At 41.6% G+C, this 24,000-nt stretch overlaps 1 protein-coding gene across 1 annotated transcript in view; it reads left to right on the top strand.

Annotated features, from left to right (window-relative positions):
* Positions 1-24,000, top strand: part of slc41a1 (solute carrier family 41 member 1) — a 51,064-nt gene that overhangs the window by 25,879 nt on the left and 1,185 nt on the right. The window contains exons 4-9 of the mRNA XM_084316408.1: positions 5,711-5,855; positions 6,755-6,901; positions 13,423-13,570; positions 15,387-15,466; positions 15,960-16,094; positions 22,233-22,378. Coding sequence (XP_084172534.1) covers positions 5,711-5,855; positions 6,755-6,901; positions 13,423-13,570; positions 15,387-15,466; positions 15,960-16,094; positions 22,233-22,378 — 801 coding nt within the window. The remainder of the gene's footprint in view (positions 1-5,710; positions 5,856-6,754; positions 6,902-13,422; positions 13,571-15,386; positions 15,467-15,959; positions 16,095-22,232; positions 22,379-24,000) is intronic.

Below are 24,000 nucleotides of genomic sequence, written 5' to 3'. Positions count from 1 at the left end.
GGCCGCCCTAATCTACCTACCCTTAAACTAATGCCCTGTAGACCTAACCATCTTCAACCACACCTGCTACCAGTCAAAGATCATACTTGACCATCCACCCGTCCAGTACATGATACGTTACCAGACAAGCAGATGGTGCTAATCCCTTCCCTGACTGCCCCAGGAGTACGTGGTGCACAGGACGCTAACCAACAACCAGAAAATAATGTCCCTATCTACATGTGGTGCCCACTAAACTATATATTTTAACAGCATAAGTAGTCACATCAAATTACAAACAAATATGGCATACTCACCTGTTTGACGAAAACGGCTCAAGCCCCCACGTTACACCATATGTAACGAACACCACCCAAACCATAATACCATGACACTCCGTGTAACACAAAAAAAAAACACCAAACAAAGTTCTAGGGGTAAAATATCCCGGACGAGCGCCCAACTGTTACGACCCTGGCTCATGGGCACGCAACCTATGTGCAAACCAACACCAAAACCCCGTGCTCTAACTCAAAATGCTACTATATCAAGGAACTATTAATGTAAATGTAAACTAATGTACTAATGTAAACCCAACGGACACGGACTGGAAGAATGTGACAGCTCTCCCTCTAAACACCGACTCTGCATGTGTGTTACTAGGGCTGGCTTTAAAGCTCCCAGCAGGTAACCAATCAGCACTAATTGACTAATTGGCAGCCCTCACCTGCATGCCCCGTGACACAGGAGTAATCAGGCCTGCCTGCACAGTGACACAGGAGTGATCAGCTCCTGGTACATAACACGCGCCGATTGCTATCAAACTGTATTTCATCATCAATATAATGCATTTGGAGCTATAAATCATGTTCTGGAGAAAGCTGCAGAAAACGATAAAAACATACTTATACTTTAGACCGTATTTTAGTATGAATATGTGAATGAAAAAGTATAACGTTGCTACACCCTGAACAATAGATATAGGACATTGAATGGGCCATAATAATGTCAATTTAGCAATAAAATTTAAGAAGTTATAGCCCTGCAAAGAAGGGGAACTTCTCCATAGACAAATATAGATGGCAAGGGATGGTAAATTATGAATTTAACCATGGCGATCAAAGTGTTAAAAAAAAACACAACAAAACTAAATCAGAAATAAATGACAACAACAACAGACAGCAGTTAAAAAACAGTGAAACCAGATTAAAAAGTAGAATAGAAGAATTTGGATAAAATCATGAGTCACTAATTAACAAACAAAACTATAGGAACAGTGAGGACAAGAAAGAGTGCCTATGTATGACCAAAGGCCTGTCTAAACAAATGTGTTTTTAGTTGTTTTTTAAAAGAGTTTTCAGAAGGGGCAGTGCGCAGGTCCAGGGGGAGAGCGTTCCAGAGCCTTGGTGCTGTCACCTCGAAGGCTCGATCACCCCTTGTTTTTAGCCTGGACCTGGGGACCACCAGGAGGTGCTGATCGGCAGATCTGAGTGAGCGGGTGTTGGTGTAGGGATGGATGAGTGCAGTGATGTAGATAGGGGCCTGATCGTGGAGTGCTCTGAAAGTAAAAGTGAGGACTTTGAAGTGAATTCTATAGTGTACCGGGAGCCAGTGCAGGGATGCCAGAATGGGAGTGATGTGACATGATTTTTTTGACCTTGTGAGTAGCCTGGCTGCAGCATTTTGGACCAGGGCCCCGTTCCCCGTACCTGGATAACTGAGTTAGCCGGATAACTTTCGGTTAAGTCTGACTTAAGCCGGACTTTCCGGCTCCCCGTACCTGGATTTTCCAAATCACCATGACAACAGATCCAAAAGTTTGAGCCTGGTCGAAAGCAGGGTTTAAGTTCAAGTTAGCCTGAACCATCGCCACGCCCCCGCAAAAAAGTGACAGCCCGTTTCCTGAAATTATTCCCACAGTCTACGATCTGCATTATACCATTCTGAATTACGTTTTTGTGCTCCATTCTTCCAGAGGGGGCTTTTGAAATGTAAAATAGACCCAAAATGCTGATACTAAATTCACTTTGTCCTAAATAATGCACGTTATATATACCGTGGCGCTCGCTCGGTGTGATGTACACATTATGACTTTGTGGTTATTTTAATTGTAACTGGGATTAAGATGTCTGATGAGATGCGCTGTTTGACGGATTTGAGAAATTGAATGAGCCGTTGACGTCACATTAATGAATGAGGATAAAGAAATAAAACTTCATTCAAAATAAAGAATATTCTAAACACGGGTCTCTCGTTCATTAATGTATAAACAATGAATTTATCCCATCTGGCACAGTGGTGCAGCGGTAGTGCTCAAGCCTGCCAACCCAGCGACCGGGGTTCGAAACCCCGTGTTAACAATATAATTTTTTTGAATATAATATTAATGATTATACGCCAAAGTAGCCTGGTTTTAAGTTAAAATATTATAAATCTACATGCATTGAGGATGTCATTCTTTATATAGCTCTCAACGTGCACCAAATTGAATTATTCCTGTATTGCAAAAAGAAGGAAAAGACTAGGGTTTCGAACCCCGGTCGTCTGCGTGAAAGTCAAAAGAACAACCCGTTAGACCACAGTGGAGATAAGTTAAAGATCGACTATACATCAATCAATGAGTAAGAGAGCCGTATCGTAATTCTGTATAACAGTTTAACTAATTATTTTCGCTAGCAAGATCTCATTTGATTATTCAATCCAGCAGGCAAGTTTAAAGAAATATAATCTGATTGATTGAGGTAATGAGGGACTTAAAATTAGCCTATAGATAACGCATTTAACTTGTCGGCGAGGCGATTGAGCCGTATTGCAATCTGTCAATAAAGTTTTAAATCAATTAATCAATCAATGCCGTTAGAGAATCAGGATCTCTGCCATCAATACGTGCTGGCTTTTCACCTGAAGCGGCCGCGCGCACTTAGCCTGGGTCTCAAGTCTGAATCGAGTTAACAAGACTGAATCCACCTTCGAGGAACAGGAAAATCCCGGCTTCAAACATCGGGTTAACTGAATCTGGATAATGACATCTTGATCGACTTAGTTGAACCAGGTACGAGAAACAGGGCCCAGTTGTAGTTTGTCTGTGGATGATTTGGTGAGACAGGTGAAAAGTGAGTTGCAGTAGTCAAGCCTAGAGGAAATAAAAGCATGCACGGACAGTTCTAGTTCAGAGTGAGATATGATGGTTGTTTATAAACCTATAAACTAGGGCTGTCAGTTTTTATTTTTTTTATTTTTTAATAACATAACATACACATACACATTTACAGAAATGTTTTTAATATGGTCCATTTGCATGTTCTTAGTATCTGATTCTAGGGACATCTATGGATCTCAGGGAATGTACAGTATTCCCAGTGTCAGAAAGTGTCTGTTACTAGGCTTGACAGGCACGCGGGAAGCCAGTCAGACTTGGGGGTGCGGGTCGGAGTCGGAGATAAATAATAATAATAACGTCATATTAAATGCATGCGCGAAGCGCATCATTTGTGATTTTCCATTCATTTGAAAGATCAATATTTTACACTACAACAGACAAACTTGAACACCAACATGTGGACAGTTCACACACGAAATGCAGCAGTTTTTTCTCTAATCAGAAGACGATTTATTGTCGATTTAGACGCAAGCGGCAACAACTAGCGTTTGGACTTTCGTTTCGCACACCGCACAGGATCTGTGTGTGTGTGTGTGTGTGTCACTGTCACTCACAACAACAATCGCTGCAGGAGCGATAATAAACACACATTACCTATTCCGAAGACGGTAGAACACCGTAGGTGGTCTTGCGTTCAGGAGTGGTGGAAATAAACTCCTTCATGACAACATGAATGTCCAGTGAGTCCAGAATATCCTGATGCATATGCAGCAAGTCCAGGTTATTATTATTAAAGAAATCAGATATTCGTTTTTTGAGACATTTCTTTTCTGAGACACAAGTAAACACACTCTCCACTTCAGTCAGTCCTCCCTCTCTGGAATTCGTTCCCGCATACAACATCGCCGACAGATATATTCCTTTACTGCGCGTCCCAAAAACTATTCCAGGCCGCTATTTTTTTTACCAACGGATTTCCAGTTCCGCGTTGACGCTTCCAGGCCGCGTCTATTTGAATCCCAACTGGTTCATGCATCGGCTACACGCTGCTTTAATAACACTGCATTATCGAGACAGCGCCCCTATGAGGATCTGGCAATGAATTCCAAGAATAGGGTAAATCTGCAGTGCCGCTCCGCTCTGTGACATTGAGTAGCCTCAGTCATCTCCCGCCTCGACTACTGCAATGCACTGCTCGCTGGCCTCCCGGCCACTGCCACTAAGCCTCTTAAACTCATTCAGAACGCAGCAGCCCGCCTGATCTCAAACCTACCGAAGTCGGCCCATGTCACCCCACTTCTTAGGGACCTGCACTGGCTCCCCATTGCTGCACGAATCCGCTTCAAGGCCCTCGACCTAGCATACCGTGCGGCAAAGGGAACCGCTCCCGCCTACCTCCGGTCAATGGTCTCTAACTACACACCCTCAAGACCCCTACGCTCTGCATCTTCTGGCCGCCTCAGACCTACTCCTATCCAAGCTCCGGGAGGGTCATCAAAGAGAAGTCGCCTATTCTCAGTCCTTGCCCCACAATGGTGGAATGAACTACCCACCCCAGTTAGGACAGCCGAATCACGTCCAATCTTTCGCCGTCGACTAAAGACGCACTTCTTCAACCATTATCTGAATTAAAAAAAAAAAAAAAAAAAAAAAAAAAAACAATAAAAAAAAATCTAACCCTAACTAACCGTACTGTCATGCACTTGTCCTAATAAACTAACCTACACTGTAGCACTCAACACTTTGATGAACATTGTTGCTCAGCTGATAGAGTTGTGCCCTTCCTGATGGCTTGTCGTACAGAACTTGTAAGTCGCTTTGGATAAAAGCGTCAGCTAAATGACTAAATGTAAATGTAAATGTAGCCTCGGTATTACAATGGAATAAAGGCCAAAACAACCTTGCAGTTGCAGTTACACTCCCCGCCAGCAGGGGGTGCTGTCGCACCCGCCGCACCCCCACTTCCCGCGTCCTTGGGCTTGAGTAAATTGTAATGAATCAAATGAGAATATCAATAAAACATTTTTTTATCTTTGACTGTGAATAACACTATGCTCAAATTTACCAGACCTGAAAAATCTAAGCAAATTAATAGATGGAAGATGATTAAACAGAAGGTTTTGTAGATACAGTACTGAATTCTGCCATCCAGACACATGCAATTTGAAATATGATTATAGAATATAGAATATCAGGCATAAAATGGTTATGCAATTAAAATGTGATTTATTAGTAATTAATTAGATAATTTTTTTTAATCGCCTGTCCCTAACCCTAACCTTAACCTCACTGGAGACCTCACGTCCCACCCTAACATAAAATAAAGATTTTGGAAGATATATAGCAATATTTTACTTTACAGATATGCCATTTATTGACAACCCACTTTCACATCATCAATAATTCTGTGAGAGGAGGTTACACTTTTGTTCAAATCCTGGATAATTTAATTTCGGAATGAAACGCAAACCACTATTTACTGCTGGATATACATTAGCTAGTATTGGATTGTATGGTTTATTTGAACTACAACCTCTGGTGCACTTCAATGGCACTTCAGCAGCACTGTTGGTACTGGGAATCGAACCAGAAGTCTACCAGACCCTCCTTAACCAACCTTTCTGTCCTCAGGTCCAGGCTACTGTGGTGGGCTTCCTGGCATCCATAGCTGCTGTGATCTTTGGCTGGATCCCAGAGGGCCACTTCAGGCTGGGCCATGCTATCCTGCTGTGTGCCTCCAGTGTGGCTACGGCATTCATAGCCTCTCTGCTGCTAGGTAGCAAGACTAGATATTATATTATATTATATTATATTATATTATATTATATTATATTATATTATATTATATTATATTATATTATATTATATTATATTATATTATATTTAGGGCTGTCAAATTTAATGCTTTAACTTTGGAGATTAATTTAAATTATTTAAAGCATTAAAATAAATTAATCTAGATTAATCTATGGAGTGAAAAATCTTCAATATTAGCGCCGCGGATAGAAGAAAGAGGTCTAGCTGAGTCAATGTTGATGGTTTTGTTGAACATTTGTATTTCACAAGAGAGAAACTGTATTCAAAGAAAGCTATTAAAATAGTCTTTGAATCTAAATATACTTTCTTTGTGTTGATTTTACATTAATTCCATGATTTTAATCAAGTAAATATCTGTTACAAGCTTCGGTCTTAAGTAGAAAAACGCTATTTTTAATCTAGATTAATCTAGATTAATTACAGAAATTGTGAGATTAATTAGTTAATTTTTTAAAATCTATTGACAGCACTAATTATATTATATTATATATTATATTATTATTATATTATATTATTATATCAAATTAAATTAAATTAAATTAAATTGTATTAAATTAAATTAAATTAAATTAAATTAAATTAAATTAAATTAAATTAAATTAAATTAAATTAAATTAAATTAAATTAAATTAAATTAAATTAAATTAAATTAAATTAAATTAAATTATGTCATGTCATGTCATGTCATGTCATATTATATTGTATTATATGCCAGTATTAGCCAACCGGCTGATTTCCAACTGTTTTCCACGAGACTGAGAGAATATTGGACAGGAATGTAAGATTGCGTGGCAGAAAATAAATGCAGTCGATTCTAATTGGTTTGTTTGACCTTAAGTCCCACCTTAATGTCCTCAGGGCTGATCATGATTGGTGTGATCATCTTGTCCAGGAAGGTGGGCATCAACCCTGATAATGTGGCCACGCCCATCGCTGCCAGCCTTGGAGATCTGATCACCCTTTCTCTGTTGGCTGGCATTTCAACAGCACTGTACAAGGAACTAGGTAGGGTGGCACACCCGCGCACGCACACGCACACACACACACGCACACACGCACACATTATACATAATTATGGTATATCGTTGCAGAGTTACTTACTGAGTATAATTGCCGCTTATTCACTTTCTCAATATACTATTAGTCCCACTTCAAGTGTTTACCCTTGAGTCCGTGCCCCCTTCCTGGCTCCACGCGTGTATTTAAAATAGGCAGGCTCTGATACAAGCCACCTACACCTAACCTGAGTGTGTGTTCAGGGTGAGAGATCCCACAGCTATGTGGTATATTGTTAGCTCGGCGATAATGGCCTCACCACACCTGGGCTGTATGGGCTGCTCACCATCTCTTTCCACACCGCAGGGTGACAAACAAACACACACACACCAAGGTTATTATAGTTAAAGACATCACGTGCAACATGAGCATTGAGGTGTTTACTAGAGTGAGACATCATGTGTAACATGAGCGTTGAGTTGTTTACTAGAGTGAGACATCATGTGTAACATGAGCGTTGAGTTGTTTACTAGAGTGATACATCGTGTGTAACATGAGCGTTGAGTTGTTTACTAGAGTGAGACATCATGTGTAACATGAGCGTTGAGTTGTTTACTAGAGTGAGACATCATGTGTAACATCAGTAGGGATGTTCGATATTGGCTTTTTTACCGATATCCGATATACCGATATTGTCCAACTCTTAATTTCCGATACCGATATCAACCCATACCGATATATGCGGGGTTCCCCCCCAAAAAACGGAATAAATTCAGGTAATTAACATTACATATCTCTTGTCATGAAATTAACACAACATTATGCATACTTTTCACAATAAATAAAATAAGAATTTGTTCTTACTTGCTTGCCTGGGTAAATAAAGGTTAAATAAATGTAAAAAAAAAAAAAAAATCCGATATGTAAGGGCTAATGTATAGCTACGAGGTCATTGTCGCAAAATAATTGACCGACACGGAGTTTAGAACACCGAGGCGCCTCGCCGAGGTGTTTTAAACGTTAGTGAAGGTCAATTATTTTGCGACAATGACCGAGTATAGTTATACATTATCCCGCTTATTACATGGCTAACTTACTAACAATATACATAATTCATTTTACACCATCGACAAGACGAGATCAAATGCAGACGCAGTTGTTCTGTGGCTCTGTCAGCCCAAATAAAGTGATTATTATTATCGCCGGCAGCCGGCAGGTGTGTCTGATTGCACTGAAACAGTGTGTGTCAGTGGGCTTGATTGCTCCAGCTGCGAAAAACAATAATCACCGGTGGTTATCGAAAAATAATTCACTGCTGTCAGGGGCTATTGACCAATCACAATCAAGCATTTCGGCGAATGTTAAAACGCCATGTAATAATACATTTTAATGCCAATATCAGCCGATAATATCGGACATCCCTAAACATGAGCGTTGAGTTGTTTACTAGAGTGAGACACCATGTGTAACATGAGCGTTGAGGTGTTTACTAGAGTGAGACATCATGTGTAACATGAGCGTTGAGGTGTTTACTAGAGTGAGACATCGTGTGTAACATGAGCGTTGAGTTGTTTACTAGAGTGAGACATCATGTGTAACATGAGTGTTGAGGTGTTTACTAGAGTGAGACATCGTGTGTAACATGAGCGTTGAGGTGTTTACTAGAGTGAGACATCATGTGTAACATGAGCGTTGAGTTGTTTACTAGAGTGAGACATCATGTGTAACATGAGCGTTGAGTTGTTTACTAGAGTGAGACATCATGTGTAACATGAGTGTTGAGGTGTTTACTAGAGTGAGACATCGTGTGTAACATGAGCGTTGAGGTGTTTACTAGAGTGAGACATCATGTGTAACATGAGCGTTGAGTTGTTTACTAGAGTGAGACATCATGTGTAACATGAGCGTTGAGTTGTTTACTAGAGTGAGACATCACGTGTAACATGAGCGTTGAGTTGTTTACTAGAGTGAGACATCATGTGTAACATGAGCGTTGAGTTGTTTACTAGAGTGAGACATCACGTGTAACATGAGCGTTGAGTTGTTTACTAGAGTGAGACATCATGTGTAACATGAGCGTTGAGTTGTTTACTAGAGTGAGACATCATGTGTAACATGAGTGTTGATGTGTTTACTAGAGTGAGACATCATGTGTAACATGAGTGTTGAGGTGTTTACTAGAGTGAGACATCACGTGTAACATGAGTGTTGAGTTGTTTACTAGAGTGAGACATCATGTGTAACATGAGCGTTGAGTTGTTTACTAGAGTGAGACATCACGTGTAACATGAGCGTTGAGTTGTTTACTAGAGTGAGACATCACGTGTAACATGAGCGTTGAGTTGTTTACTAGAGTGAGACATCACGTGTAACATGAGCGTTGAGTTGTTTACTAGAGTGAGACATCATGTGTAACATGAGCGTTGAGTTGTTTACTAGAGTGAGACATCACGTGTAACATGAGCGTTGAGTTGTTTACTAGAGTGAGACATCATGTGTAACATGAGCGTTGAGTTGTTTACTAGAGTGAGACATCATGTGTAACATGAGCGTTGAGTTGTTTACTAGAGTGAGACATCACGTGTAACATGAGTGTTGAGTTGTTTACTAGAGTGAGACATCATGTGTAACATGAGCGTTGAGTTGTTTACTAGAGTGAGACATCACGTGTAACATGAGCGTTGAGTTGTTTACTAGAGTGAGACATCACGTGTAACATGAGCGTTGAGTTGTTTACTAGAGTGAGACATCACGTGTAACATGAGCGTTGAGTTGTTTACTAGAGTGAGACATCATGTGTAACATGAGCGTTGAGTTGTTTACTAGAGTGAGACATCACGTGTAACATGAGCGTTGAGTTGTTTACTAGAGTGAGACATCATGTGTAACATGAGCGTTGAGTTGTTTACTAGAGTGAGACATCATGTGTAACATGAGCGTTGAGTTGTTTACTAGAGTGAGACATCATGTGTAACATGAGTGTTGATGTGTTTACTAGAGTGAGACATCGTGTGTAACATGAGCGTTGAGTTGTTTACTAGAGTGAGACATCATGTGTAACATGAGCGTTGAGTTGTTTACTAGAGTGAGACATCACGTGTAACATGAGCGTTGAGTTGTTTACTAGAGTGAGACATCATGTGTAACATGAGCGTTGAGTTGTTTACTAGAGTGAGACATCATGTGTAACATGAGTGTTGATGTGTTTACTAGAGTGAGACATCATGTGTAACATGAGTGTTGATGTGTTTACTAGAGTGAGACATCATGTGTAACATGAGTGTTGATGTGTTTACTAGAGTGAGACATCATGTGTAACATGAGTGTTGATGTGTTTACTAGAGTGAGACATCATGTGTAACATGAGCGTTGAGTTGTTTACTAGAGTGAGACATCATGTGCACCATGATCGTTGAGGTGTTTACTAGAGTGAGACATCATGTGCAACATGAGCGTTGAGGTGTTTACTAGAGTGAGACATCATGTGTAACATGAGCGTTGAGTTGTTTACTAGAGTGAGACATCATGTGTAACATGAGTGTTGATGTGTTTACTAGAGTGAGACATCATGTGTAACATGAGTGTTGATGTGTTTACTAGAGTGAGACATCATGTGTAACATGAGCGTTGAGTTGTTTACTAGAATGAGATATCACGTGTAACATGAGCGTTGAGTTTACTAGAGCACCTTTCAGACATGCACTGGACTCCTTCTCTTAACCGCACATTAATCAGAGATGTGTCCAAACACAAACATGCAAATTATTCCACACATGGTTTACCCTCCCACCTCCAGATTCCTAAGGCTGCGTAATCATAACCCCCCCCCCCCCCCCCCCCATATCCGAACGCAAGCAGCGAGCGAGGGGGCGTATTGATTAATATAGACTAACCATGTTCCATACAGCAATGCTGATTAATATAGACTAACCATGTTCCATACATCGATGCTGATTAATATAGACTAGCCATGTTCCATACAGCGATGTTGATTAATATAGACTAATCATGTTCCATACAGCTATGTTGATTAATATAGACTAGCCATGTTCCATACAGCGATGTTGATTAATATAGAGAACCATGTTCCATACAGCGATGTTGATTAATATAGACTAACCATGTTCCATACAATGATGCTGGCTCTTTGCTTCCTTTTGTGATTGGTTGATTGGCTCTTTAGGGGAGTGATCAGATTACGCTTGATTGACAGCTCCCTTTCATTTGAAGTAGCTACCATTTTCTTTTCCATTCAGTCACTAAATGGTTTTGCTATGAATTACCATAATGTATGAAGTGGACCCTACTTGGTTAGAAAGCTTGACTAAACTAGGTTATACCAGCCAAATCTGTGTTTTATTTAACTACCGAAGTATGGCCTTATAGGGAGGTGTAGTGGTTACGTCATTGCCGTTTTTCGTGTTCCACCCTCTGTCCAACGCAATGTATTTCCCCATTGCCCATTTCTAAATCGTCTTGTTTAAAACAAATAAAGCATTAACATTTGCATGGTGTACCTTTCTGTGCTTATTCATCCACAATCTATAGCTCAACATGAAAATATAAGCAATTAATCATAAAAAAAAAACACGACATTTTATTTCAACAAAAAATGCTTAAACAATAATGTTAGTGATAGAAGGGAACTAATTTTGTGCAATTTCCATGCGGCAGAATTGTTACAATAGCCGATAATCCATTTTCCCAATGATAAATCCCTATACGGATGGAACAACCAGTGACTACACCTCCCTATTGCTTTTAGCATTTTCCATTCACTTACATGAAACCATTAGCATTAGCTTTGCTATGCTACACTATTGAGCTACTTATCAACTCATCATGATCAATAATACTGATTTGCGTGATGTACCTCAGTCTGCCAGTAGCTTTGGTGTATAATGTTTAATAATAATAATCAAAAACAAAATACAAATAAAAAACACTCACACTCTGTGTGAGAGAGAGAGAGACAGAGAGAGAGGGAGAGAGAGAGAGAGAGAGAGAGAGAGAGAGAGAGAGAGAGAGAGAGAGAGAGAGAGAGAGAGAGAGAGAGAGAGAGAGAGAGAGAGGGAGCAGGTGTTTGTGTCTTAGTACGGTCTAATCTATGTACATGTATCATGTTTACTGGGTGTATATGTGGCAGACATATAGTATGAGGTAACACTGCACCCCATAGTAACATCGCCTCCTGGAGACAGGATGACGGAATAATATGCCACCACTGCTCTATGATAACACTCAGCGCATGCTACTACATGTATATCCTCTCACGAATGCAACCCTCTTCGGTTAAATTCACTTGAATTCAGTTCAATTCAGTTCACGTGAATTCAGTTCAGTTCAATCCAGTTCAGTTCACTTTCATCCGTATTGCCTCTAAACGAGGAGTTTCGATTGCAGGCAGGGCTTAAAGATGAACTCCGCTAAAATGAAGAATTCAAATATGTTATTTCTATAGGAAAGGATAGGATATAGGGGTGTAACGATGCGACCTCACAATGATTAATTTTCGATACATTTTCTATCAGTTAATTCCCCAAGACATTTTGAATACACAAATGTGGCTGGGGGAACTGATTCACTCAGCATGAATGGAACATTTATTTTATTTCGATACATTTCGATTATAATCGATTCATTTAAAAAAAAATTGCCTGATTTAAAAAATGTCTCCCCATCCCAATTTAGTCGTTATGCCAATTCCCCCCCTCCCCTACCTGGTTGTTGTGCGCATGTTCCTCCTACTGGTCGGTACAAGGGAACCCTGAAGTTCACCACATGCTTCCTCCAACACATGTGGAGACAGCCAGTGGCTCTTTTTTCACCTGGCAGCGAGGACTCTCATTGGTGAAGCGTAACGCGTGGGAGGTTCACCATTTCCTGCCTTTCGCTGAGCAGGCGCCCAGACCTGACCTGTAGGCGTCGCTGTCCACAACGCCAGATTACCACCCACGACGTCCCTCCCCCCTAACTCAGCCAAACGAGTTAGTATGACGACCGGCCCAAGCCGCAGGGCAATGCTGACTCCGGGAGTCGAGACTGCAGCCTCTTGCATTGGTGACAAGCGCAATCTCCGCTACGCCACCCGACCGGCCAGATTATAATCGATTCTAACATATTCAAATCAATGCGGTTGAATCGTCACATTAGAATCGATGCATTTCGATTCATCGATGCATCGTTACACCCCTAATAGGATAAGATAAGATATTCCTTTATTGAACCCTTTGGGGAAATGTGGGCATCATTAGATCTGAATATTAAAAAATTTGAAAGAATAAACAGTGTAAACAATATAATGAATACCAGATCGGAGTAGAGATTCTTCACGCGTTCTCTCAGTCAGACGAGGCGTAACAGGATTGTTGAATGTTCATTGAGCTATTACCAACTCTCTCTCTCTCTCTCTCTCTCTCTCTCTCTCTCTCTCTCTCTCTCTCTCTCTCTCTCTCTCTCTCTCTCTCTCTCTCTCTCTCTCTCTCTCTCTCTCTCTCTCTCTCTCTCTCTCTCCTCTCCTGTCCTTGCAGAGTTCAACGACTATGCCAACCCGTTGGTGTGTGCGGTGTTTGTGGCAATATGCCCACTGTGGGTGCTGATCGCCAGGAAGATCCCGTCCACCAGAGAGGTGCTCTACTCCGGGTGGGAACCTGTCATCATCGCCATGGCCATCAGCAGGTAGCGCTAACGAGCGCACACACACACACACACCTACACACACACACACACACACACACACACACACACACACACACACACACACACACACACACACACACGTACACACGTACACACACACATACACACACACACATGCGCGCGCGCACGCACGCACGCACACACACACACACACACACACACACACACACACACACACACACACACACACACACACACACACACACACACACATACACACACACACACACACACGTACACACACACACATACATACACACACACGCCGAGATCAAATTAGGCAAAAATAGTATGATAACATGTGCTGTCTATACTGTATATTTACATTTATATATTTATATTTACCGCATAGTATATATATCCATATCTGTCTGAATATACCTACATATAATCCTTCTATATACCTACTTACCTGCATATAAGCAATATAACTCTGTATGATAGCATGTACAATAATGCTGCATATACTGTACATACCTGCATATAATCCTTTTACATATCTGTAGAGATACTATATCTATATCTGTATATATCCCTTACCTACTCTTACTAGTTACGCTGCTGGCCAGTATGACTTACTACCATAGTGTTTTTATACACTTTACATATTAATACTAAACACTGTACATACATCTTATTAGCACTATACTCAGTAGTACTCATTTATATATTTTATACCCAGTATAATCACCTGTACATTGTATATTACATTTGCACTCTGGTTGGATGCCAAACTTATCTTTGTTGTACTGTACTTGTGCTGTATTATGACAATACATTTTAATCTAATCTAATCTAAAACAGTTAGTTAAAAACAATTACATTCAACAACATTATGCTTTAAAAGCATATTTTTAAAACGTCCCAAAGTTATGAAAGTATCAATATTGTGAATTGTAGTCTGTCCCATGTGTTAGGGGTATACAATCTAAATGCAGTCTTTCCGAATTGGGAGTTGGCATGAGGAACATGAGTGTGATTGCAACTCCCTCCTCACTGGCATCACCTCCCGCTCCCTCCATAAACTGCAGATGGTCCCAAATTCAGCCGCCCGCCTCCTCACAAACACCCGGTCCCTTGAACACATCACTCCGTGAACGCATCAACTTCAAAACACTACTCCTCACCTTCAAAGCCCTCTATAGCCTGCCCCCCCCCGTACCTGACTGATCTCCTTCTTCCTTACCACCCCACCCGTTCCCTACGGTCCTCCTCCACTGCTTCCCTCACTGTCCCGTCATCCAAACTTAAAAACGTTGGTGATCGGGCCTTCTCACGTACTGCACCCCGACTCTGGAACTCCCTCCCTCAGACCATCAGAGACTCCCCCACACTCTCCACCTTCAAATCCCGCCTCAAAACCCACCTGTTCTCCCTAGTCTTCAACCTTCCCCACCCATAACCCCCCCCCCCCATCCAACCTGTTTTGATGTTTGTTACTGTGGCTTTATGTTTCTGTGTATCTCATGCTGTTTCCCTGTTTCCCTGTTTCCCCCGTGGTCTCATGTTCCTTTTTGTTTCTTTGTTTTTCTTTGTTTCTCTGCCTACTGTCAGCGACGTCGGGTTCTTGAGAAGCACTATACAAATAAAATGAATTATTATTATTATTATTATTATTATTATTATTATTGTAATCCAGTCCTGAGTTTGGCAGACTCCACACACACATGCAGTCTCTTTTCTTATGAGTGATGGGCCGTGCAAAGTAAGAGTATTATAAATAGATGAAGGTGCGTCGGCCAGTTTGTGTTTATCTATAACTCACTGATGTGGTCACTCTTGTCTCTCTGCTTAGTGTTGGCGGTCTGATCCTGGACAAGACCGTCTCCAACCCCAACTTCGCCGGCATGGCTGTCTTCACTCCTGTCATCAACGGTGAGATGCACTGAAAATTACACATTATAACGTAAGATAAGATAAGACAAAAATAAGAAATACAATTTTGTTTTAAGCAAATATCTGCTTGAAACCAGTAGAACAATCTGCCAGTGCAGTATGCAAATGTAGCTTGGCAAGATTGCTTGAAATAAGTAAAAAATAAGTTCTCTCTCCTGATTGGATAAAGTGGGAACAGGATTCTAGAAAATCTATTTGTGTTTACTGCAGACTAGTGGAGGGACTGGGAGACCCATGTCATTGACCGAACACTCTAGTCTATATCAATGATGGCTGTCAGAATGTAGAGATGTTTAACACTTATTTTAACAAAATAATCTATAAAATAGGTTTACAGCACCTGTAAGTACAGAACCTGAGTCCAGAGTACTCAGTTGCTTTCCACCCCTGCTTATCAAGCCATCTGATCATGTTTTTCTGTCTATATTTCCATGTTTTTTGTACTCACTGTCACTGTGTTTGTGTACACCAGGGGTGGCAGGTAACCTGGTTGCGGTCCAGGCCAGTAGAATTTCCACCTATCTGCACATGAATGGTCTTCCCATGGGGGAGCCAAACCCAGACAATAAGAAGTGCCCTACACCCTTCACTACTTTCTTTGGTTCCAGTAAGTACTGTACTCTAGTGGGCCGTGGAATATTCTGTTGTCCTCTGTGATTTTGCTTGTCATATTATTGTTATTCCATGATGAACTGCTCTGTCGTGGTATTTCCATGACATAAACAATCGCTGTTATAAATAATGCAGCATGGACCACCTACTGTAAGTGAGCACTGGTGCGTCACCACTGTACTTGAACTTTGACCTTGTGGAGTGCAGAGGGGAACCATATATATATGTTTTGTAAGATTTTAAATTAGTACACTCATTTGAGTAGTCGAAAAGGGGTAGGATTAAATAAGTGTATACTTCTTCCTACTCCTTTTCGAACATGTAGATTGAGTTATGTTTAGATTTTGTTTATTTAAAAAAAATGTAATTTAATTTCTTGAGATCAATGATTTGTTTTGATTTTATATTGTTTGTATTTATTTACATGTTCGAAATAATAATAATTGCTTGCCTGGATAAATAAAGGTTAAATAAATAAAATAAAATAAAGATTTCAAATAAAAATTAAATAATCAAAAACCACCTTGTCTATTAAAAAAGTCAAACAAGTATACTCTCCAAACATACTCACCAGTATATACTCTCCAAACATACTCACCAGTATATACTCTCCAAACATACTCACCAGTATATACTCTACAAACATACTCACCAGTATATACTCTCCAAAATACTCACTAGTACTCTCCAAACATTCTCCACTACTCCATTACTTTACTTACTTATCCCCATTACGCCGGCTGGCGCATAGGGCAGCAACAAAGTTTCTCCACTTGCATCTGTCTTTGGCCATCTTCTCTATGGTCCCCCAGCTCTGGTGGTGTTTCTGGAGCTCCTTCTCTATAGTCCTACGCCATGTCGTTTTAGGCCTCGCTTTCTTTCATCAAGTTCCTGGGTGTCCACCTGGAGGATGACCTGACCTGGAGAATCAACACCATGGCGATTGTGAAAAAGGCACAGCAGAGACTCTACTTCCTGAGAATACTGAGAAATTACCACCTCAGACAAGATCTGCTTGTGTCTTTTTACCGCTGCTCCGTGGAAAGCATCCTCACCTACTGCATCAACGTGTGGTTCCTCAGCTGCACAGCCGCAGAGAGGAAGGCGCTCCAGAGGGTCGTCAACTCGGCCCAGAAAATTATCGGCTGCCCTCTCCCCTCACTGGAAGAACTATACAACTCCCGCTGTCTTAAAAAAGCAGTAAAAATACTGAAAGACCCACACCACCCGGGAAACAAACACCTCGTACGGCTGCTCGGGCTGTCTGGGCAGCATGTCTGTCCTTTAGCGTGGCTGCTCAGGCTGTCTGGGCAGCATGCATGTCCTTTAGGGTGTCTGCTCGGGCTGTCTGGGCAGCATGTCTGTCTTTTAGTGTGGCTGCTCGGGCTGTCTGGGCAGCATGTCTGTCCTTTAGCGTGGCTGCTCAGGCTGTCTGGGCAGCATGCATGTCCTTTAGGGTGTCTGCTCGGGCTGTCTGGGCAGCATGTCTGTCTTTTAGTGTGGCTGCTCGGGCTGTCTGGGCAGCATGTCTGTCTTTTAGGGTGTCTGCTCGGGCTGTCTGGGCAGCATGTCTGTCCTTTAGCGTGTCTGCTCGGGCTGTCTGGGCAGCATGTCTGTCCTTTAGGGTGTCTGCTCGGGCTGTCTGGGCAGCATGTCTGTCCTTTAGGGTGTCTGCTTGGGCTGTCTGGGCAGCATGCATGTCCTTTAGGGTGGCTGCTCGGGCTGTCTGGGCAGCATGTCTGTCCTTTAGGGTGACTGCGTCAGCGTCATGCCCACCCGGACTAACAGACTGAAGTTTCGTTTTTATCCTAGGGCCATATGTGCACTAAACTCAGCTAAAACAACAGTCTCCCTTGCACCCCCCCCCCCCCACACAACATTAAGGGATAGTGCAATTATCTTTTACACCCCCCTGTTTATGTTAATGTTATTTATGCCTTACTCCTGTTTTTATATTTAATACTGTGTTTAGGACTGTGTTTTTATATTTTTACTAGCACCTAGGGCATTTTAAATTTTGTTGTAACAACTGTAACAATGACAATAAAGATCTATTCTATTCTATTCTATTCTTTTGCCTTCTGGGGTCCAGTGTAATGCGACTCTTGGGATCGCGTTGGTGTCCATTCTGAGTACATGGCCAATCCAGGTCCACCTTAGTTTATTAATTATACATTGCATGTCATCTTGTTGGGTAATGTTGAGGAGGTTATTGTTGGAGATGATCTTGGGCCAGAATAAATGCAGGATTTTGTGCAGGCATGAGGTGTGGAAAGTGGATAATTTATGGATGTCGCTTTCTGTGGTTTTCCAGCATTCTGCACCGTATAGTAGTGTTGAGAGTAAGCATCTTTGTTAGATCCGGAGTTTTGTTTTGGTGCTGTATTGGCTTGACTTCAAGGTTTGTTTAAGTCTTATGAAGGTTGTGTATGCTTTGTTGCTTACTTGCTCCCCCATCACGGTGAATGATGCTTCCAAGGTATGTGAAATGATCTGAATTTTCCAAGACCTGTTCTTCTATTGTTATAATTGTTGGTGTATTGGTGTTGATGGGCATGACTTTGGTTTTATTGTTGTTTACAATCAGTCCAACTTGATGGCCATAGTGTTGGAGTCTGTCTGTCTTTTCCTGGAGATGTGTGTGTGTGTATGTGACAGAAGGGCTAGGTCATCCGCAAAGTCAAGGTGGAATAGAGGGTCCAACGAATCCCTCTTGCCTTGTCTTCTGTGGTTCTCCTCATAAACCAGTCTATTGTAAGGTTGAAAAGTAATGCTGACATCACACATCCTTGGCGTACTCCGGATCCTACCCACTTGTTCCCATAGTGCAAGAAAAGCCGGTGTAGAACAGTTTGATGACATTAACTATGTGGGAGGGGATTCCATAGCTTCTTGTGATCTTCCAGAGACTATCACGGTGGATGCTGTCAAAAGCCTTCTGGAAGTCAATGAAGTTTATGTACTGTAGAGCTGTCTTTTGCCATTCACTGCACTGCTCGATGATGTTCCTGAGAGTGAAGATCTGGTCGACGCATCCCTTTCCTTTCCTAAAACCGGCTTGTTCATCACAGAGTACTTTGTCAACTGCTGATGTAATACGGTGTATAATGATTTTACAGAATATTTCGCTGGGAACAGAAAGAAGTGTGATGCCCCTCCAGTTGCTACAATCAGATAGTGTGCCTCTCGTTGGAACCTTAATGATCACTCCTTTTGTCCAGTCTGATGGTATCTTCCCTTCCATCCAGATGTTGGTGTATAGTGGGAGTAGGATGTTTGCAGCTAGCTCCAGATCAACTTTAAAGAGTTCTGCGTTTAGGTTATCAGTGCCTGGGGATTTTCCGTTTTTGAGTGTTTGAATGGCTTGGATGATTTCTATTTTTGTTGGTGGGTTGGTGTTAATGTCCAGATCTTCTACGGCTTCTTGTGCTTCTATTGGGTATAGAGGGGGATCTCTGTTGAGAATCTCTCTGAAGTGTTCTGTCCAGCGATCTTCTTGTTCTTTATCTGTGGTGAGTAATTGTCCTTGTTTGCTTTTGATATGTTTGGTTTTTCTGAATTTCTTCCACATATCAGGTTAGTGATTTTGTAGACTGCTCCATGTTGGTTATGGGATGCTGCTTTTTCGGCTGTGCTTGCCAGCTCTTCCAGGTAGGCTCTCTTGTCCCTCCTTACTAGCCTTTTCACCCGTTTGTTGGTATTTCTGTACTGGATTTGTAGTTCTTGTTTGATCCTGGATGATTTGGTGTTATTTATTCTGGATTCCCTTGTAGTACTGGAGAGAGCTTGATATCTGTTCCGAAGTTGTATTGTGAATTTCTTCTTTATTGATGGGTCTTTCAACATGCAAACATCAAATCTTGGGGACCCTTTGGGTGTCGGTCCTGTTCTTTTCAACCTCAGTTTGATATCTGCTGATGATGATGGTGATGGTCGCTGGAGACATCTGCTCCTCTCCTCACTTTGACATTGCTCAATGACCGTCTCCATTTGCCATTGATCATCAATTGATCCATCTGGTTCTGGTCTTTCCCATTTTGTGAGAGCCATGTCAATTTGTGGATGTTCTTGTGGGAAAACAGAGTGCCTCCAATAACCATGTTGTTTGATAGACAGAATTAAGCTAATCGCTCACCATTGTTGTTCATTACTCCACATCCATGTTTGCCCATCGCTCTCTCATAGTTGGTGTTACCGCTGCCCACCTTTGCATTTAGGTCGCCGCTGACTATAAGGAGATCTTGGGCAGGTGTTCTCTGGTCTTCAGATTGGAGGATATCATAGAAAAGGTCTTTTTCCTCTTTGGCATCGTTGGTGGGAGAATAGCTTTGAATAATTGTAAGGTTTTTATATTGTCCCTTGAATCTGGCTGTTTTTATTCTATTGAATAGAATTATCTTTATTGGCATTGTTACAATGTTACAACGACATTTAAAATGCAGCCCTAGGTGCTAGCCGTCACACAGTCCTAGATCATAACAACACAGTCCTAAACACAGTATTAAATATAAAACAAGAGTAAGGCATAATAGACATAACATAACATAAACAGGGGGGTATAAAAGATAATTGCACTATCCCTTAGTGTTGTGTGTGTGTGCGTGTGGGTGTGTGGGGGGGGGGGGGGGGGTGCAGGGAGATTGTTGTTTAAAATGTTTGCTGAGTTTAGTGCACATATGGCCCTGGGATAGAAACTAAACTTCAGTCTGTTAGTCCAGGTGGGCATGACGCTGAAACGCCTGCCCGAGCGCAGCCGTATGAGGTGTTTATTGCCAGGGTGGTGTGGGTGCTTTAGTATTTTCACTGCTCTTTTAAGACAGTGGGAATTATAGAGTTCTTCCAGTGAGGGGAGAGGGCATCCAATGATTTTCTGGGCAGAGTTGACGACCCTCTGGAGTGCCTTCCTCTCTGCGGCTGTGCAGCTGAGGAACCACACGTTGATGCAGTAGGTGAGGATGCTTTCCACGGAGCAGCGGTAAAAAGACACAAGCAGGTCTTGTCTATGGTGGTAATTCCTGAGTATTCTCAGGAAGTAGAGTCTCTGTTGTGCCTTCTTCACGATCGCCTTGGTGTTGGTTCTCCAGGTCAGGTCATCCTCCAGGTGGACGCCCAGGAATTTGATGGCCGAGGATGACCGTTGATGGGTTTCCATTTCTCCAAACATACTCACCAGTATATACTCTCCAAACATACTCTCCAGTAGGCTATATACTCTCCAAACTACTCACCAGTATATACGAGTATATACTCTCCAAACATACTCACCAGTATATACCAGTATCAGTACAGATACAGCCCTGAAAAATCAAAACTGATTTTGTGACTCCTATTGTTCTGGACCGGGCCAGATTTCACACCTCCACTGCCTCCCACAGGCTGGGGAGATTTTCATCTTAAATTTGTATTCGTCCCAAATGTCCCATCCGATTTCTTAGCTTTTTTCACAGTTCACTTATCATGCATTGCAAACACTAATATATGGTCAGTACCCCCAAGTCAGACTGCCCCATATAAAAATGATCTTGGGGGTCTGAGGGCAGTAGCCCCTGACCCCCCTCCCTGGGAAGCACTTAAGTTAAGTACCCTCCCTTTGTTCACGTTTAGACCCAGCCACCAGCCCCCGAAAATTAACACCTGAGTGCTAGTTCTAATGTGGTAGAAAAGTGGCAGAAGCGCAGCAGTAGGGTACTGAATCTGAAGTGCTTCATCTGTATATACTCTCCAAACATACTCATCAGATACACATGTATTGTCTTAGAATAAAGATCTCTGTCATTTATGACTGGAGCTCTACTAGAATGTTGAAGCCTATTTTACAAAATACTAATTTCTTATTTCCTGTTAGCAGCAACCAGCACAGATGGTCTTGTGAACGACTCTTTGGCACATTCTTTCCATGCAGGGTTTACCCTCATTATTTTCCTAATATAATATGTATTTCTCTCTCTCTCTCTCTCTCTCTCTCTCTCTCTCTCTCTCTCTCTCTCTCTCTCTCTCTCTCTCTCTCTCTCTCTCTCTCTCTCTCTCTCTCTCTCTCTCTCTCTCTCTCTCTCTCTCTCTCTCTCTCTCTCTCTCTCTCTCTCTCTCTCTCTCTCTCTCTCTCTCTCTCTCTCTCTCTCTTTCTCTCTCTCAGTAAACTCCCGTTCGGCCCGTGTGCTGTTCCTGCTGGTGGCTCCAGGCCACCTGGTGTTCCTCTACACCATCAGCTCGCTGAGAGGAGGCCACACCTCCCTGACCTCCGTCTTCGTGGCCGTCTTCATGGCTGCTGCCCTGCTGCAGGTGAGATGAGATCACATGTGTGTGTGTGTGTGTGGTGTGTGGATATGGTGCGTTGTCTATGTCTGGGTCTTTTAATATGTCATGATGTGCTCTGTCCTTGTGTCCATGACTGTATTGTGACCTGTATCCCTATCGTATGTCTATGTGCTTTTGTTGTGTTTTTATTAGAGGTGGGCATAGATTAATTTTTTTAATCTAGATTAATCTATCTGCAATCCTGGATTTAATCTAGATTAATCTAGATTAAAATGGCTCAAAAAAAAAAAAAAAAAAACCTGCCGAAGGCATTCAAAATATGTGTGTTCTACCCAAATAATGACCAGAAGTAAGTCCTTACTTTTTCTTTCCTCCTTATGTTTCTCAGGCAGGTGGCCATTACACCATGAGCCCATCTCCCGTTTCCAAAATGCATTACAGACTGTTTGAAAAAGCTGTTTTGCTATGATAATTGGTAATGAAATATCAAAATAATGTTCAATAAGATGTACTTGTGTTTAATAAGTTGTTTTATTCAGAAGTTAACACAAATAAATAATATTACCAGTACAGTATCTAGCACACTCTCAGGAGCAAAACAGAAAGAATCATTTCAAACTTGAACTGACATGGCTTGAATCAACTGCTCCAGTGGAGTTGCTCAGTGGCCAATGGTGTCAACTGTGGTTGTACTGGGCAGCTCCCAGGTGTGAATGGAACTGTGTGAATGTGAAGCAGGGCATTCCTGAAAAAGAGCATCTGTGTCAGCGAACCTACCCTGGGTAAATAAAGGTAAAAAAAGAAAAATTGTAGAAGAAAAAAAAGAAAAGAAAAAAAACATTTTTTTTCTTCTTTTTTTTTTAGATTAATGCGTTAATTATATTACCGCACAATACTAGTATAGCGTTAGCGCAGCACGTTAACGCCGTTAACGGCCCAGCTCTAGTTTTTATTCTAATGTTATTTATCTTGATTTTATTCTGTTTTTATTGCTAACCCTTTTTCACACAGGATTTTTGCCTGTACCTTCTGACAGGGGGACTGCCAATGGAAAGTAGCCTTTTGGCTAAAATTGGGTGCATTTACATTTGAAAAAATGTTTTATTAATGTACACTGTCCCCCTTGATCAAATAAAGTAAACCTAAACCTAAACCTAACCTACATGGATCTTTATTAGCAGCACAGATTGATAAACACACACACACACACACACACACACACACACACACACACACACACACACACACACACACACACACACACACACACACACACACACACACACACACACACACACACACACACACACACACACACACACACACACACACACACACACACACACACACACACACACACACACACACACACACACACCACTTCTCCTGTAGAACCGCTATCTGTGCCCATGAGGAATAGGATAGTGACCACTGACCAGGGTATCTGCAGGGTATTAAAATGTTTATAATTCTCAATTTAAGGCCTTAAAAGGTATTAAAAAGTCGTACATTTAATTTGCACAGGTATTACATCTTTTGGGGGGGGCAGCCCAGCTGTCGGGAGATGAAATTATATTAAATACGTGAGATGTATTTGTATTCAAGTCGTTACCGGGAACTTGGTGCGTCTGGCGAGAGCTTGTATG

The sequence above is a fragment of the Notolepis coatsorum genome (genome assembly GCF_963971535.1).
Source record: "Notolepis coatsorum genome assembly, chromosome: 6".
Classification (NCBI taxonomy): domain Eukaryota; kingdom Metazoa; phylum Chordata; class Actinopteri; order Aulopiformes; family Paralepididae; genus Notolepis; species Notolepis coatsorum.
This window is presented reverse-complemented; position numbering and strand designations above follow the sequence as displayed.